Here is a 15,955-nt window from a genome sequence, read left to right as displayed (position 1 = left end):
ATTTCTCAACACCTACCCTCACACGCAGATCGATTTGACTAGTGCCGCCATCTGTGGAGAAGCCGGAGCGGCCTGTTTACCGACAGCGATTTGCGCCGACCGACCAGTGTTTCCTTAGCAGCGACTTCAGAAACGTATGTGTGTCGGTAGATAAGCTAGTAGGTGTGCATACATCAAATGAAAGAGAATCTGCGTTTGCCCGACTCAGTCTTTACAGTAGCTAGTATAACTGGATGAGTCTCGGCGATCTTGACGACCGACCAGCTTTCAGTACACAGCAGCTCAGATGACGCAGGAGAAAGCGAAAGATGAATGCTCGCCTCGAAGTCGCAGCTCGAGCGAAGCATCCAAGTCTAAGGAGAAGAAGGACAAGTCATTTCTCACAAAGGTGAGCGCGTCTTTTCTTTTTCTTGCAAGTTGATTTAAAGCTAAAACGTCGTGCTTCCAGGTTGTAATCCGAAGGCTGCCGCCAACGATGACGGAAGACCAGTTCCTGGAGCAGATATCCCCTGTTCCTGAAAGTGATTATATGTACTTCGTAAAAGGAGACTTGAGGTGAGCAGCAGTTTTTTTTTTTTTATGAACGGAAAGGTAACGATCGTCGTACGAACAAAGATTAACGTCTTTCATCTTACGCAGTCTCGGCCCGCACGCGTTCTCGCGCGCCTACATCAACTTCGTCAATCAGGATGAGATATTCATCTTCAAGGAGAAGTTCGACGATTACATTTTTGTTGATGAGAAAGGCAAGTCCTGTTGCACAATTCTGTCTGATTTTGTATTTAGATTCAGTGCGACCTCGGCGGATGTGACCACGTGTGGCTTCTGTGTTTTTGGAAACACGCCCGGCTATAGCGTGTGCATTATATACTTAATGCATGTGTTCAGCGCAGTTTGGCACGTCAGATGCCTACCATGAACGTACGTAAACAACACTGTTTGTGAATACAACGTGCAGGTTTTTTAGAGGCTTCATAACTTGGCAAAGACAATGCTGCCAACTTCTTTGGTCAGCCTATTATTTCTTTTTTTTTTTGGCAAGAACGCAGCGCGGAAAGAGTTCGCGTTTTGCATTCGGGCACACAGCTGCATCAGTAGCTACATCGTTGGCCATGCTTGTTATAGCTGAGCATGTCAACAAGTGCACATGTGTCGACTGGTGTGTTTTATTTTTTCTCTCTCATTTAACCAGGCAATGAGTTCCCAGCCCTTGTCGAGTATGCACCCTTCCAAAAAATACCCAAGCGAAGGACTCGCAAAAAGGATCCGAAGTGTGGCACAATTGAACAAGACCCAGAGTACATCAAGTTTCTGGAAAGCCTAGAGCAACCGGAAGAAGTGACACTGCCTTCAATTGACACCTACATAGAGGAGATTGAAGCTAGGGAAAAAGAAATCAAAGGTATTTATATATTGCCCCAATACAATCGACCACGGTGTTCTTTGAGGATAAATGCATTGCTGAGCAACTGTAACTGGTAAATGAGTAGGGCTCTCACTTTGGGTGAACCATCATGATTTAAGAGCACTGCCTACAAATGTGACACTATGAGAAACAGGTGAATCATATTCATCTGTGCATTTGTCTGTCTTTTTATTGCATCCTATTTGTTCTCGCTGTTTTCAATTAAATATGTTTAACTAAGTAGCCTGTGTTGGTGCCCTTAGGTATGTACCAACTTTGTGTAAGTGTGAGGTGGTGCCATTAACTTGGAAAAGCAAGTGCACATGAAGTAAGTGTGAATGAGGGGCCTTACAGTGAACTGGCAAGCTGAGAATTCAGTAGCAGCACCTTTCACAGAAGCAGACTGGACTTGCTCTCCATCCCTCCTACATTCGAAAAATAGTTTCCTTGGTGTTTATTGCATGTGAATGAATAGACACTGCAGTCTTTTTATCAGCAAATGAACATGCTATGATCACATACCACATGTACGCAAATCGAGAGGAACTGTTCCTAGTGTGAAGATGGCTCACAGCCTAAACATATTTTCGTGCAGTAACAGCTGTAACATGGGGAACTTTTCAGAAATAATTGGAGTGGTGTTATGCTGACAATGTGCCACCTAAAGTACTGGGGACATTTGCATCTTGTACAATATCGTCTCCATTCTGGGTGAGGTTCACACAGTAGAAGAAAAGGAAGAATCAGCGGAGGCTATTGTCTGGCTCACGTGTACAAATTCCATTTGAGATGTAGTTCTTGAGACTTTCTTAGTTTGTAACTGACTGAATAACCCTAAACATCTATAGAGTAAAAAAGAAAAGCAATATGCTGTGTGTATGTGATGTGCAATCTAACAAGTAAATTTTTTCAGTGTTTGCCTTTAACGTCTCTCTAATGCCTGCAGTCTCTTGGTAGTCTTTGTACAATGCCATCTTCACTGAGGTTGGAGGACATATGTAGTAAATGTTAATTTCAATGAAATATAATATGGCAATAAATAAATGTGACTAGTGTATTGTATGAACAATAAGTTTTGGGATGCATTTCTTTTTCCATAGCTAACAACGGTTGCCTCAAGGTGGTGACCCCTCTAATTGAGTACTTGCAGCAGAGGAAGCTGGAAAAGCTGGTAGGTCCTTTGTTTGAGAACTTGACTACTGTGATGTTACAGCTGCTGAGAGATAATGGTGGTTGGTTCAGAGCTTGCTTCTCTTTTTTTTTTTTTACAGCGAAGTTGTAAGGGGAGTTTTGCAATAGTTTTTGTGTGGCAAAGGCTGGCATGCAAATTTAAATGTAAATGCAATGCAACGTGTGCTGGAGCCCTGAATTTGCTTTGAAATGTAATGGTCAATGATTATGAAATGTCATGTCATTCTGGTACACAACTTACATGCATATTCTTTTTAACCAGTAATCTGTAATTTTTTTATTGCGTTGTGCTATGCCGGCTCCATGTTGGAGGTCAGCTAGGTGTTTGTATAGGTGCAGGCAGTGAAAGCTGATGTTGTGGTCCTGCACTGCAGCCTCTGTTGAGGCAGTCATTGAGAACAGCCAAACTCAACCCTACTGTGTTCGAGCCGTGAGCCAGCAAGCAGATCCCTAGTGCTTCTGAAGGGTGTGAGAACTTGCTTATATAGCTTCGCTGTCTTTGATGTATCAGGTTCCAGATTAGCATAAATCTGCAAAGAAATCTTTTCTTTTCTCAGCAAGCACCAACATAAAAATTTTGATCACATTTCATCATCATCATCAGCCTGGTTACGCCCACTGCAGGGCAAAGGCCTCTCCCATATTTCTCCAACAACCCCGGTCATGTACTAATTGTGGCCATGCCGTCCCTGCAAACTTCTTAATCTCATGCGCCCACCTAAATTTCTGCCGCCCCCTGCTACGCTTCCCTTCCCTTGGAATCCAGTCCGTAACCCTTAATGACCATCGGTTATCTTCCTTCCTCATTACATGTCCTGCCCATGCCCATTTCTTTTTCTTGATTTCAACTAAGATGTCATTAACTCGCATTTGTTCCCTCACCCAATCTGCTCTTTTCTTATCCCTTAACGTTACACCTATCATTCTTCTTTCCATAGCTCGTTGCGTCGTCCTCAATTTGAGTAGAACCCTTTTCGTAAGCCTTCAGGTTTCTGCCCCGTAGGTGAGTACTGGTAAGACACAGCTATTATACACTTTTCTCTTGAGGGATAATGGCAACCTGCTGTTCATGATCTGAGAATGCCTGCCAAATGCACCCCAGCCCATTCTTATTCTTCTGATTATTTCCGTCTCATGATCCGGATCTGCAGTCACTACCTGCCCTAAGTAGATGTATTCCCTTACGACTTCCAGTGCCTCGCTGCCTATTGTAAATTGCTGTTCTCTTCCGAGACTGTTAAACATTACTTTAGTTTTCTGCAGATTAATTTTTAGACCCACTCTTCTGCTTTGCCTCTCCAGGTCAGTGAGCATGCATTGCAGTTGGTCCCCTGAGTTACTAAGCAAGGCAATATCATCAGCGAATCGCAAGTTACTAAGGTATTCTCCATTAACTTTTATCCCCCTTTCTTCCCAATCCAGGTCTCGAAATACCTCCTGTAAACACGCTGTGAATAGCATTGGAGAGATCATATCTCCCTGCCTGACGCCTTTCTTTATTGGGATTTTGTTGCTTTCTTTGTGGAGGACTACGGTGGCTGTGGAGCCGCTATAGATATCTTTCAGTATTTTTACATATAGCTCGTCTACACCCTGATTCCGTAATGCCTCCATGACTGCTGAGGGTTCGATAGAATCATATGCTTTCTCGTAATTAATGAAAGCTATATATAAGGGTTGGTTATATTCGGCACATTTCTCGATCACCTGATTGGTAGTGTGAATATGATCTATTGTTGAGTAGCCTTTACGGAATCCTGCCTGGTCTTTTGCTTGACAGAAGTCTAAGGTGTTCCTGATTCTATTTGCGATTACCTTAGTAAATAGTTTGTAGGCAATGGACAGTAAGCTGATCGGTCTGTAATATTTCAAGTCTTTGGCGTCCCCTTTCTTATGGATTAGGATTATGTTAGCGTTTTTCCAAGATTCCGGTACGCTCGACGTTATGAGGCATTGCGTATACAGGGTGGCCAGTTTCTCTAGAACAATCTGCCCACCATCCTTCAAGAAATCTCCTGTTACCTGAATCTCCCCAGCTGCCTTCCCTCTTTGCATATCTCCCAAGGCTTTCTTTACTTCTTCCGGCGTTACCTGTGGGATTTCGAATTCTTCTAGACTATTTTCTATTCCTCCTATATGATCACATTTACTGTCTTATAATCATTAAAAAATTTTAGCCTATTCATGTAGTTGTGATTGCGCATTGGCCCCGTGGCACTAATTGCTGACTCGCATTATGGGGCTCGAATGCAGCCCCTTTGTTAGCTGAAGCCAGCAGGGTTGTCAGGCAGTGGCTGTTGATTTACAACTTTCATTGGATAATGAGATGGGAATCTCCTAGAAGAAAGAAAAGACAGCCATTGCAAGCCCATGCTGATTGTAAAAGACAGCCAGTTTAAACGGTAACGGCGTGTCAGCTGAAAGGTGTGCGGACTCTTCAGTCGATGAAATGTGTGCTGTTGTCTTCTTGTTTCTGGGATGACTAAGAAAAGTGTGAACGGGACGTAGGCGTCCTTATAAAATACCAACAGGTTGAAACTGCCACGCCCGTTTCCGAGACGGGGTCATTGCGTTTCCCTATCCACGCTTGTGCGAAGTGATGGTGCATGTGTTTTGGGCTAAGCGTTCCTGGGAGGAGGTTTGGCTGAAAATGACATCCCACTTCCAAGCATCTAATTGGCTGAAGATGATATCGCCTGTCTCCAAGCATCGAATTAGAGAACGATGATGTGACTGAAAAGATGGAAGGCGTATAAGACAAGGCAGTCGTTTTGTTGAGAGATTGGCAGCTTGAGCCTGAACTGAACTTCTCATTGTCATTCCTATGTTTTTGTAAATAATGTAAAACTATAAACATGCTTTAAAACATTCTAGATGACAGGCCAAGGCCCTATGATCACGACTGCACTAGAGGGCATGAAAGTCCCACGTTCATCCCCCTGTCGCAACAATATACATATTCTGTTTTATGAAACACCAGAACACAGGCAATATGGATGGCACCAGCAGGGCTAGCAGCAAAACCTTGCAGCAGTTTGTTCAACCACAAAGTGTCTGAAATGTCTTTCTGTTTCATGTTGTTTTTGTCAAAGGGAGAAAAAACAGAAAACCTGTGCATTGATGGTTATGCCATTGCTGATGCCGTTATGCCAACAGCTGAGTGTCATATAACCCATCATTGTAATAGTTTTGTTCGCTCAAATTAAACTCGATGTCATGTGATGCTGCTACTAGCACAGCTGCTCATGTCAGAATCTCTAGTAATCCAGTATTTTTTAAATGCTGATATACCCAGACGGGATAGAAAACTTGTGGGGACCCTCTCGTTCTCGATAACAAAGGAAATGACAGCACAGTAGTGCAAATATATGAAAAGGGGATATATTGCTCCTTTTGTACAAAAATGCCAGCTGGCGGAAATACATTCACGGAATGGCACCTTGAGGGAGACACACTGAGGAATCGAGGAGGTTCAATTTGCTGCCAAGGACAATGAGCGAACAATGTTTGCTTGTTTTGGGCACCGAGGTCCAAGTCATTTGTGGGTGTGGTTCCACAAATGAAAGCACGCCCGAGTGATCGTGCTTGTCAGTGCTGTGCTTGAAAGCCAAACAAAAAGCTTTCTGTAAGGCAGTTTCGTGGAAGAGTGTGCCAACGCCCCACCACCAAAGAGGAGGAAGCAGGTTCCTCTTGTGCCCGAGTTATTCAAGTCATCAACTGACGCTTGCATCGAAACATTCGCACCATCTTTTGCTGAAGCTGTGCAACTCAGACTCTCACCAACTTGTGTGTTTTATGCGGTGAAGCCGAACTTCGGAAGACATGAGAATAATGCAGGAAAGATGTTAGGGGACATGAAAGAGTCAAACACATCCACAAACTCTATTCTTTGTCCAATTGCTGCTTGAGAAGGACAGTGCAAAATCTGCCAGTGTGAAATAACAAATTTACAGTAAATAACTTTTAACCCCTATGCTTTAGTTTTTTACAGTCAAACTCTGTATGTTCATCAGCAATATAATGTCACAAGAGCAGGAGAGCTACTGTACACATAGAATTGGCACTGATCACAGGAAAGCAGTGTAATATTTCAGAGGCAAAGACAATGGTAGAAAATGTGCAATGATGTGTCTCCATCTTTTTCACAGACCACATAATCAAGACAAGACATTCCTACCACCACTTTCATGCACATGTCAGTGCGTCGTACAAAAACCACTTAACAGAAAAAGCCTGAAACTGGAAATTCCAGGGGCACATTTGGGAATTCTGCATTGTGAGCTGTGATTAGCAGCGATGTTTTCGTTATCCCAAGCAGCGAAGTAGATACTCGTGTTTTGATCTCGATACTGCTTTGAAATTTTTGACGCGAGCAATGGGCACCTGCACTTTTTATTGTGGCTCATGAGATCACAAGGAACACAATGGTCAACGCACAGTTTCACTTTGCAGCTACCTTATGGAACTTGAGAGATCGAGTCTATATTGTCATGTACTAGTGACGGCAAAGAACACAGTAGCAATACTGTGAATGGCGAAACTAACTTTTATTGGGTTAACCTGTGCCCACGAAAACATGCTACACTTAAAGCACAACGATAGCAGTGAACACAGTCGGCGATCGTCGAAAGCTGATCTGCCAGTAAAGCGCGTCGGCTTTTATATGTGAACCATCAAAGGTTCCAGAGTATCCGCTGGTGCCCGCATGTCTTCCAGAAAGTTCTACGCGATTCGTGTCGCACATGCAATCAGATTACACAAGCTTTGGTGACAACAGACAGCAGCAAGAACCGTCGATAACATTAGAGAAACTTACGATAAATACGGGTGCATCCCGCGCTTAGCGATAAAATTTTTTAGACGGTGAAAAGTGGTCACCCGAAAAAGATATACAAGTACACATGTCAATATTCCTGTCGCAGCAGAACCGATTTTCAATGACTGTGTGGGATTGAGGCACATGTGTCAGCTATGAGGTGCCTGTAGAACCTATTAGAATCATCAACAGAACACATTTGATGAGCTTCAGCAACCCAGGCAAAGATTTTTGCATGAAAGAATGAATAGAAAAAGAAAACAATGGTGGGAGAAAAAGGACGGGTGCTTTCAACTGCACCTGCTTTTTTGGCTGTGTTTCATAACGGCGGCCCAGAAACTGCGCGAGGAGCGTCGGGAGGAGCGCAAGAGGCGGGAAGTGGAGAAGAAACGTCTGCGTGATGAGGAGAAGAGAAGGCGGAAAGTGGACCGCACAACGAAGGAGCCAAGCATGCACCGAGAGTCGTCTTCAGCCCGCTATGATGATGACCTCGCCCAGTTTGACGATACTGAGCCTGCATCAACTAAGCCTCAGGTGGTCAAGGTGAGCGAAATGCTCGTAATAGTAGCCTTATTGTCACAGCTCGTTGCTGTGTAAAGTGTTTCAATTTTATTGTCAGAGCTCCTTGCATCTTTTTTGTTCAGTGCTCCATCTAATCTAGCTCAGTAGTTTAAGGGGTCAGCACAGAGGCTTTATCCTTTGTAGTGTGGTCATCCAAAGTCTTTGCAATTATCAGCCTCGCTGCCATTTTCTAGTCCAATAGGGGATATTTTTTGTTACAATAAATAGAAGATTCTCTGCATGTCATGTTGCAGTAATGTTCTCCTTCCATTTTCACTATGGTATTCATTGGACTGAAGCTTGCTTTTGAAATTTCGAATATCCCATATTTTGTGCCTTTCTCTTAGTCATCAGTAATATTCTGTGCTTATATTGCTGCAATAGACTTTGCTAGGCATCATTTTCATTACTTTAGCACAGTTCGCATTTGAACTGGAGCAGTTTAGGGGTTGGTGATTTCGTGGTTAGATATTCCCTGCGAAAATATTTGATGCTGTATTGTGATTTGCTCTTAGTGTAGCTGTAAACGTCTTTATTGAATCTGATTGCTAGCTTCTCACATCTGTGAGAGAGCTCCAAATTTCAGTCAGCTTGTATCATTGCCAGCATCATTCCATCACATGCAGACCTTGTTCCACACAATTATTTTCCAGTTTCCCATTTCATTCCTAGGTTGTTGAGAGTATTAATTTAAAGTTGCTGGGTAAAACCTTGATGGCAACATTAGCAGAAGAGTTGCTGCTCTAAGAAGCAGCTTATAGTGTTCACTTGTTGCATTGGCCTTTGTTTAATGGGGTGTTGAGCCTCATTTGGTTGAAACCTTTGAGTTTTGTTGGCAGCTTTAAAATGTTAGCCTAAGAGCATCACCCACGAGAATTATTATGAAGGGTTCAATATAATTGAGGTGCACATATTTGCACATGATGTACGCACTGCACATTTACTCAGGCCTGCCAATATCTTTACCATGTGAACTGAACTGTATTGGAGCTGTAAAATTTGGTGCGGTTAGCTACCCTATCTCTTTCTCATAATGTTTACCCTCACCCTGGCACATGCTTTGCTTCCTTGTGGATCTTTCAGGTGCTCTTTGCGCATTGTGCATGCCGAGGTAGTGCACCAGCACAGTCACTGATCCTGAATGTACTGCTCTGTTATGGCTAAAATCACCACACTCTAATGAACAGGTTATCTACATAAACTGCTTGCGCACCGAAGCCTGTGGTACGCAGCACAGTGTTGCTTTGCAGTGGCTGACTTTTCACTGTGGAGTAGTGGGCATTGTACATGCAAATTGTGCTGCTGATTCAGTACACAACTTTACAGAGCTACTCCCAATACCTTTCTCTAGGAGTTACAGATTAGCTCCTATGTTGCATTGTGTGAGCAGCTAGCTGTCTTGACTGATTCAGAACAGCAGTATGGACCTGTTTGCACTTTGGATCCTATGTGCGAGTTTCACATGTCATGTGGCCTTCATAGGCGCAATTGGGCATGCTTACTCCATATTTGGCTAAATGTTGCAAATACTGAACTATTTAAAATCAAATGGATAAGGTCGCTACCGCGCTTTATGTGTAACATACAGGAAGACATAGCCCAATTAATTTGCAGATTATTTACTATAGAAATAAGAGCCCTAATGTCTGCTCTGAACATTCGTTAAAGGCTATCATCTTGAGCTAAGACTTGTTCGTGGTCCATGGACTGACGCTGCCTGTGCGTCTCATGCAATAAAGGCACCTTTAAGCTGCCTCAGGGACACTGGTCTCATTGATTGTACTGGTTCATTAAGTTCTCGTTTGGTTTTGGCAAGCCTGCTTTTTTTGTACCATTATTCGGTTCTAATAAACACCTAATAAACACCATTATTATTATTGAGATACTTCAGTTTGTTGAGTGTTGTGATGTGTTTTGTGCACGTTGGGTACTGTCAAGCGATGTGCACTGTGCATTTCACATTTCATCATACCCACCTAAACTGGCAGGCTAGGCGTGTCGCCGGGTAAACCTCTCTCTCGGGTCCTGAAATGGCACTTTCCTTGTGTATATTAGAGCACGACTGTTCGGCAACCCCTGGCCTTGGTTATCGCAGCTATGTGCCCCGCGCACTGCACTTGCTTGCTGAATATGTCCATTCCTGTTTAGGAATGCTTTAATGAGTGACCTCTTTGGCAAGTGAGGCTTGAAGCTTGGAATGCTGGTGTAATGCTGCTGCTGTTGTTTGAAGAGCAACTTACATGGTGAGATTACTAGCCACATCAATGCCACTTTTTTTTGAGCAAATGAAGAAAAGGAATGGCATAATCGTAAGCTACAAAAAAGGAGTGGAGACAAGAAGAAAAGGCACCGCTTTTGTCTGGGGTGTAAACTGTGCTGTATAATCCCTGCAGATGTTCCCTCGATCGAGAGGCATTGCATGCATGGCTTATGTGCTGTGATTAGCCAAAATGGTGCATTCTCAGAGTCCTTTATTCCTTTAGATAACAAAGCTTCTGTCAGAAAGGCCATGTTATCACCACTATGAAAGCATTCTAGTTATAGTTCATGAAACCAAGAGCATTGGTTCAATATGCGTGTTTCGTGGAGATTTTTGAGACAGCACAAAGTTTGGCTTTGAATTTGGTGGGAAAAAAGGAAGAAAAGCATGACTTGTTCTCGGTGATGGTCATAAGCTGGGTCATGCAAATTCACTCTTTGCTGTCCAGCATTTTGATTGGATTTAGGACTCCTATCCTAATGGAATATTTAAGGCTGTTTATCAATAATTGTATAATCAACTTGACATCGCACAACACAAGCGTGGATCATCGATCAGTATGGCCTACCAATGGGGCTTTTACTGCCTTGATTGCGCTTTACAACCCCATGTTCTGGCTCTACTCAGCAAGTGCCATGCACGCAGCTCAAAAGATGAGGTGGACAGCAGCTGAGAAGCACACATTGATTGTTTTTTTTTTGCCACTAACAGTTGCTTTGTCGAGGGGACAACAATCGCAGCCATTCATTTTTACTTAGAGCACCAGGAGCTAGTGAGATGGCAAATGTGAACGGGAGCAGAAATGCTTACTTTTGACTGATGCGCGAACGCAGTCTTCTGCCAAATTGTCACGGCGGCAGCAGGGCCCAGCCAGCTCCGAGTTGCGTCGTTGTCCGCCAGTTCGACCAGTCGACAGCACTGACTCCCGCGGTCACTCAGCGACTGTTGGTCAGGACCTATCACATCGGGAAGTGAGGCGATAACCTTGTTCAAAGAGTGATTAAGAGTCCCATTTAGTTGGAGAAATGGAAAAGGATGCATGGTTCCTACATACCTTGGGGCAGCTTGGGAAGTGAAGAAATTATGAAATGCTAGAGCAGTTTTCAGTGGCAAGGCGAGCCTTTTTTTCTTGCATTGCATCTGCATTATACTGTACACATTAATATACATTAAATTGTACCACATCATTTTGTATTACGTCCGCAAGGTAGTCTAACCAAGACAAAGGCAAATGGAAAACATTAGAGACAAACAAGGCAAACAAAACAGAGCAAATGCAGATAGCCAGTTGAGATTGAAATAGCTCAAGTTGAAATTATATACTAGTTGAATTTAAGAGAAGTGAGTAAAGTTGATTAGGTTGTACAGGTTGTGCTGTCGAGCACAAGGCTGTTGGTCCTGTCAGACTGCGACCACCGTGGTTAGGAATCAAACCTGAGACTTTGTTTGCTTGCTTGTTTGTGGCACACCATGAACCAACAAACAAGGTCGCAAGTTCATTTCCTAGCCAGGGGCAACTGCACTTGGCTGGAAAAACTGTTGTACTTTATAATTTGATTTCAGTCAAAACTTAGCTGCCAGGGGAAGTGCAGTGTTCTCATCACGCCACACTGGTGCAGCAAAATTTCAATCCTTGAAGAAGAGGCTGTCTATATTGCCGCCTACAATAAGTACAGACAAGCAGAAGCCTGAGAATTTGAAGTGGTGATGAGTCATTGAGCTCTTGTCCTTTTCGCCTATACCACTGCCATGTCAGATTGCTTTGGCAAAGCACATTGCTGTTTGTGCTAACCACTTAAGTGTCACTACTGTGCATACAAAGATAGCATGTACATAATTTCAAGTATTCATTGTGTGGCTGACGGAGTGGTAATGTGTTCTAGAAGCACAAGTGTATAGCTTGCACATGTAGACAGTTATTATTTCTTTCAAATTATCTTTTCGAATATGGCAGTATTCAATATGTAAAGCAAATTATAAAGAGAAACAGAAAGGTGCTTGCATCTGTCATGCCGAAAGATAACATTAGATAATGTTATGCTAAGTGTCTATTGCTATTGAGGCACTAAAGGAGCGTTTTATACTTAAATGCAGGCTGGATATGGGTTTTTAAGTTGATTTTCCGAATCGCCCCTTGAAAGATCTTTGAACTTTACCCACCTTTTTGCATCTGTTCTGATTCTTTCTTCACAGTATTCTTTGAAAAGCATGGCATATTGGCGATAGGCAAGTCATTCTTGCACCACTTTCACAGACCAAGCTGCCCCATTTTCCTTTTCTTTTTCTCTGCAGAGAAAGGTTCAGTTATTGTGACTGTGAACATGGAAGTTTATGATTTACTTATGAAAGGAGCAGTCTTTTCATCAATTTTCCTACAATTTGTTGCATTTTTAAAATAAGCTTGGTCAAACAGAATCAGTTGATTAAAATGAGGGCTTAATTTCTACTTACCAATGAAAAAGAAGGTTTTGATCAAGGCTCATCAATTTTTTTCAAGTATTTCAAAAATGAATATTTGTCATTAGTGCTTATAGTACTTTAGGTCAACTGCACAAACATTGATATGGAACGAAGACACAATGCTGTGTATTCGTTTTAGTGATCTTTATCTTTGTTAATATTTTATTATTGTTATAGACTTCGCATCACTCTTGTTTTGGAGCTTACAGCTTTGCAATCATTACATTTTAATTCCTGGAGATTTCATTCCTGTTTTCACACTGCATACTAGAAAAAATTGGGGCCTTAATCAAAATTTCGCTTTTATGAACAAGAAGGAACTTTCTCGATTTTCAGTCACTGCAATGTAGCAAAAGCTTAATGAAGGCAATCATGCATACCAGATGCGATAAAGGGAGTTTGAAAATTTGTTCGACTCATCTGAACTTAAACAAAAAGAAGTGCACTCCATCTCTGGAAAACTCTTAACATGCAGAAACTGTATAGCATATAAGATAATTGCGTCTGACAGAAGTTGCCTCAAAGAGTCCTACCATATATTTAGAGGTATATGTTACTCTTTGTACCTTTGCATATGCATTTGCCACTTTGTTCTTTGCAAAACAGCAGAATGATAACCTGTTGTCTTGCAATATCAGATTGCAACCTTTCATAAACCGCTGAGCATGGCTGGAACTTGCATGGTTGCATGTTACTTCCTTGGTTTGGATTTAAATGTTTGCATGTGACTTTGCATGTGATTTTGTATGCGATTCATTTGCTTGCCTTTGTTTGCATGTGTTTAGACATGTTTGCATTTGCATGGCTGATAAGCTGGAAATAAGGCATCACTTTAGGTATGCACTGCTCTCACATTATAGTTGTGTAGTTGATGTCTCATATAGCCGCTGCTACTCTGAAGAAATACTAAAAGAAGCGGAAGAATTCTATACTGACCTGAACAGTACCCAGCGGAGTCATGATACCTCCATTAGAAAAAGTAATAAACAGGATACAGAAACTCCTCCTATAACTAGTGATGAGGTCAGAAGAGCCTTGCAAGACATGAAACGAGGAAGAGCGGCAGGAGAAAATGGAATAACAGTCGATTTAATCACAGATGAAGGAGACATAATGCTCGAAAAACTAGTGGCTCTTTATACAAAGTGTCTGTCGACTGCTAGGGTCCCAGAAAATTTGAAGAATGCAAGCATTATACTAATCCACAAAAAGGGAGACATAAAAGAATTGAAAAATTATAGGCCCATAAGCTTATTCCCAGTATTATATAGAATATTTACCAAAATAATCTCCGATAGAATAAGGGCAACACTGGACTTTAATCAACCAAGGGAACAGGCTGGTTTTAGGAAGGGATACTCTACAATGGATCACATCCATGTCATTAATCAGGCTATCGAGAAATCTGCAGAGTACAATAAGCCCCTGCTATATGGCTTTCATAGATTACGAAAAGACATTTTATTCAGTAGAAATGCCAGCAGTCATAGAGGCATTACATAATGAAGGAGTACAGAAGGCTTATATAAATACATCGGAAAATATCTACAGAAGTTCTACAGCGACCTTAATTCTACACAAGAAAAGCTGGAAGATACCTATAAAGAAAGGGGTCAGACAGGGAGACACAATCTCTCCAATGCTATTCACTGAGTGCTTGGAAGAAGTATTTGAGCTATTAAACTGGGAAGGCTTAGGAGTAAGGATCGACGGCAAATATCTCGGCAACCTTCGGTTGGCCGATGACATTGTTCTATTCAGTAACAATGCAGATGAGTTATAACATGATTGAGGACCTTAACAGAGAGATTGTAAGAGTGGGGTCGAAGATTAATATGCTGAAGACAAAAATAATGATGAATAGCTGTGCAAGGGAACAAGAGTTCAAGATTGCCAGTCAGCATCTAGAGTCTGTAAAGGAGTACGTTTACCTAGGTCAACTAACAACAGGGAACTCTGATCATGAGAAGGAAATTCATAGAAGAATAAAAATGGGTTGGATCTCCTACGGCAGACATTGTCAGCTCCTGACTGGAAGATTATCATTATCATTGAAAACGAACGTGGGCAATCAGTGCATTTTACCAGTGCTGACATATGGGGCAGAGACTTGGAGACTGACAAAGAAGCTTGAGAACAAGTTAAGGACCGCGCAAAGAGTGATGGAACGAAGAATGCTAGGCATAACGTTAAGAGACAGAAAGAGAGCAGTTTGGATCAGAGGGAAAATGGGTATAGATTATATTTTGATTGACATTAACAGAAAATAAAATGGAGCTGGGCAGGTCATGTAATGTGCCAGTTAGATAACTGTTGGACCATTAGAGTTACAGAATGGGTGCCAAGAGAAGGGAAACGCAGTTGGGGATGGCAGAAGAATGGGTGGAGCGAGGAAATTAGGAAATTCGCGGGTGCTAGTTGGAATCGGTTGGTGCAGGACAGGGGTAATTGGAGATCGCAGGGAATCAGAGGCCTTCGTCCTGCAATGGACACAAAACAGGCTGCTGCTGCTGATGATGATTCTGAAGATATATAAATTTGTTCTTTGTTTGCCCTGCAATATATTTTGCCGTTACAACGCAAGCACTAGTGGTTGCAAATAATTTGAAATTTCTGAAAAGGAACCTGGAAGCACAGAAAATGTATTCTGTCTGCCACATGCAGTTGAAACAAGCTTCGCTAGATTTGTAGAAGGTTACTCTGTGAGCGATATATGACATTGTTAACTGCACAAAACAGGTTCCAATGCGTACAAATAATATGATGTGTCTTTGAAGGAACATCAAAAAAAGGAAGCATAGTTGAACCTCATTATAACAAAGTCGCATCTGACGCAAAAATAACTTCATTATATTCAATCATAAGTCTGGACTCTGATATCAGCAAAAACAAATCAATCAATAAATTGCGATGGGATCTATACGAAAGAAACTCTAGTATTTCTGATATCCCTGATGGCCAGCAAAGCTTTTGATGACCTGTCAGGGGCTTGCCATGCCATCGATATTTGTGGCGCATATGGTTAGTGGAGGAAAGATTTGCAGCACTTGAACAACATTAAATTAACAATGCACTTCGCACTGTTATTAATGCACAATAGTAGTGCAATCGCTGTTACCACACAGGATTTGCATGTTGGCTTGCTAGTTGCGAGCCAGCCAAGCTGAGCTGCTAGCTAAATTGTGCAGGTGAGTCTATACTCTATCTCAGTTGTTCCTTGCAGAACTGTGGAAGCTACATGAATCCTTCACCAATAGAAAGG

General features: G+C 42.2%; 1 protein-coding gene across 9 annotated transcripts in view; it reads left to right on the top strand.

The window, feature by feature from the left end:
* Positions 1-74: 74 nt before the first annotated feature.
* The window catches only part of LOC135917017 (regulator of nonsense transcripts 3A-like), a 32,996-nt gene continuing 17,115 nt past the window's right edge, over positions 75-15,955 (top strand). For 3 of the 9 annotated variants that reach the window (XM_070531986.1, XM_070531985.1, XM_070531984.1), the window contains exons 1-7: positions 75-388; positions 449-555; positions 640-746; positions 1,193-1,402; positions 2,506-2,577; positions 7,741-7,955; positions 11,067-11,204. In XM_070531986.1, coding sequence (XP_070388087.1) covers positions 287-388; positions 449-555; positions 640-746; positions 1,193-1,402; positions 2,506-2,577; positions 7,741-7,955; positions 11,067-11,204 — 951 coding nt within the window. In that variant the 5' untranslated portion in view covers positions 75-286. The remainder of the gene's footprint in view (positions 389-448; positions 556-639; positions 747-1,192; positions 1,403-2,505; positions 2,578-7,740; positions 7,956-11,066; positions 11,205-15,955) is intronic. The other 6 variants (XM_070531990.1, XM_070531988.1, XM_065450489.2 and 3 more) reach the window with 5 other exon arrangements.

The sequence above is a fragment of the Dermacentor albipictus genome, chromosome 1 (genome assembly GCF_038994185.2).
Source record: "Dermacentor albipictus isolate Rhodes 1998 colony chromosome 1, USDA_Dalb.pri_finalv2, whole genome shotgun sequence".
Lineage (NCBI taxonomy): Eukaryota > Metazoa > Arthropoda > Arachnida > Ixodida > Ixodidae > Dermacentor > Dermacentor albipictus.
Note: the sequence above shows the minus strand (reverse complement) of the source record. Positions and strands in the feature narration are given on the sequence as shown.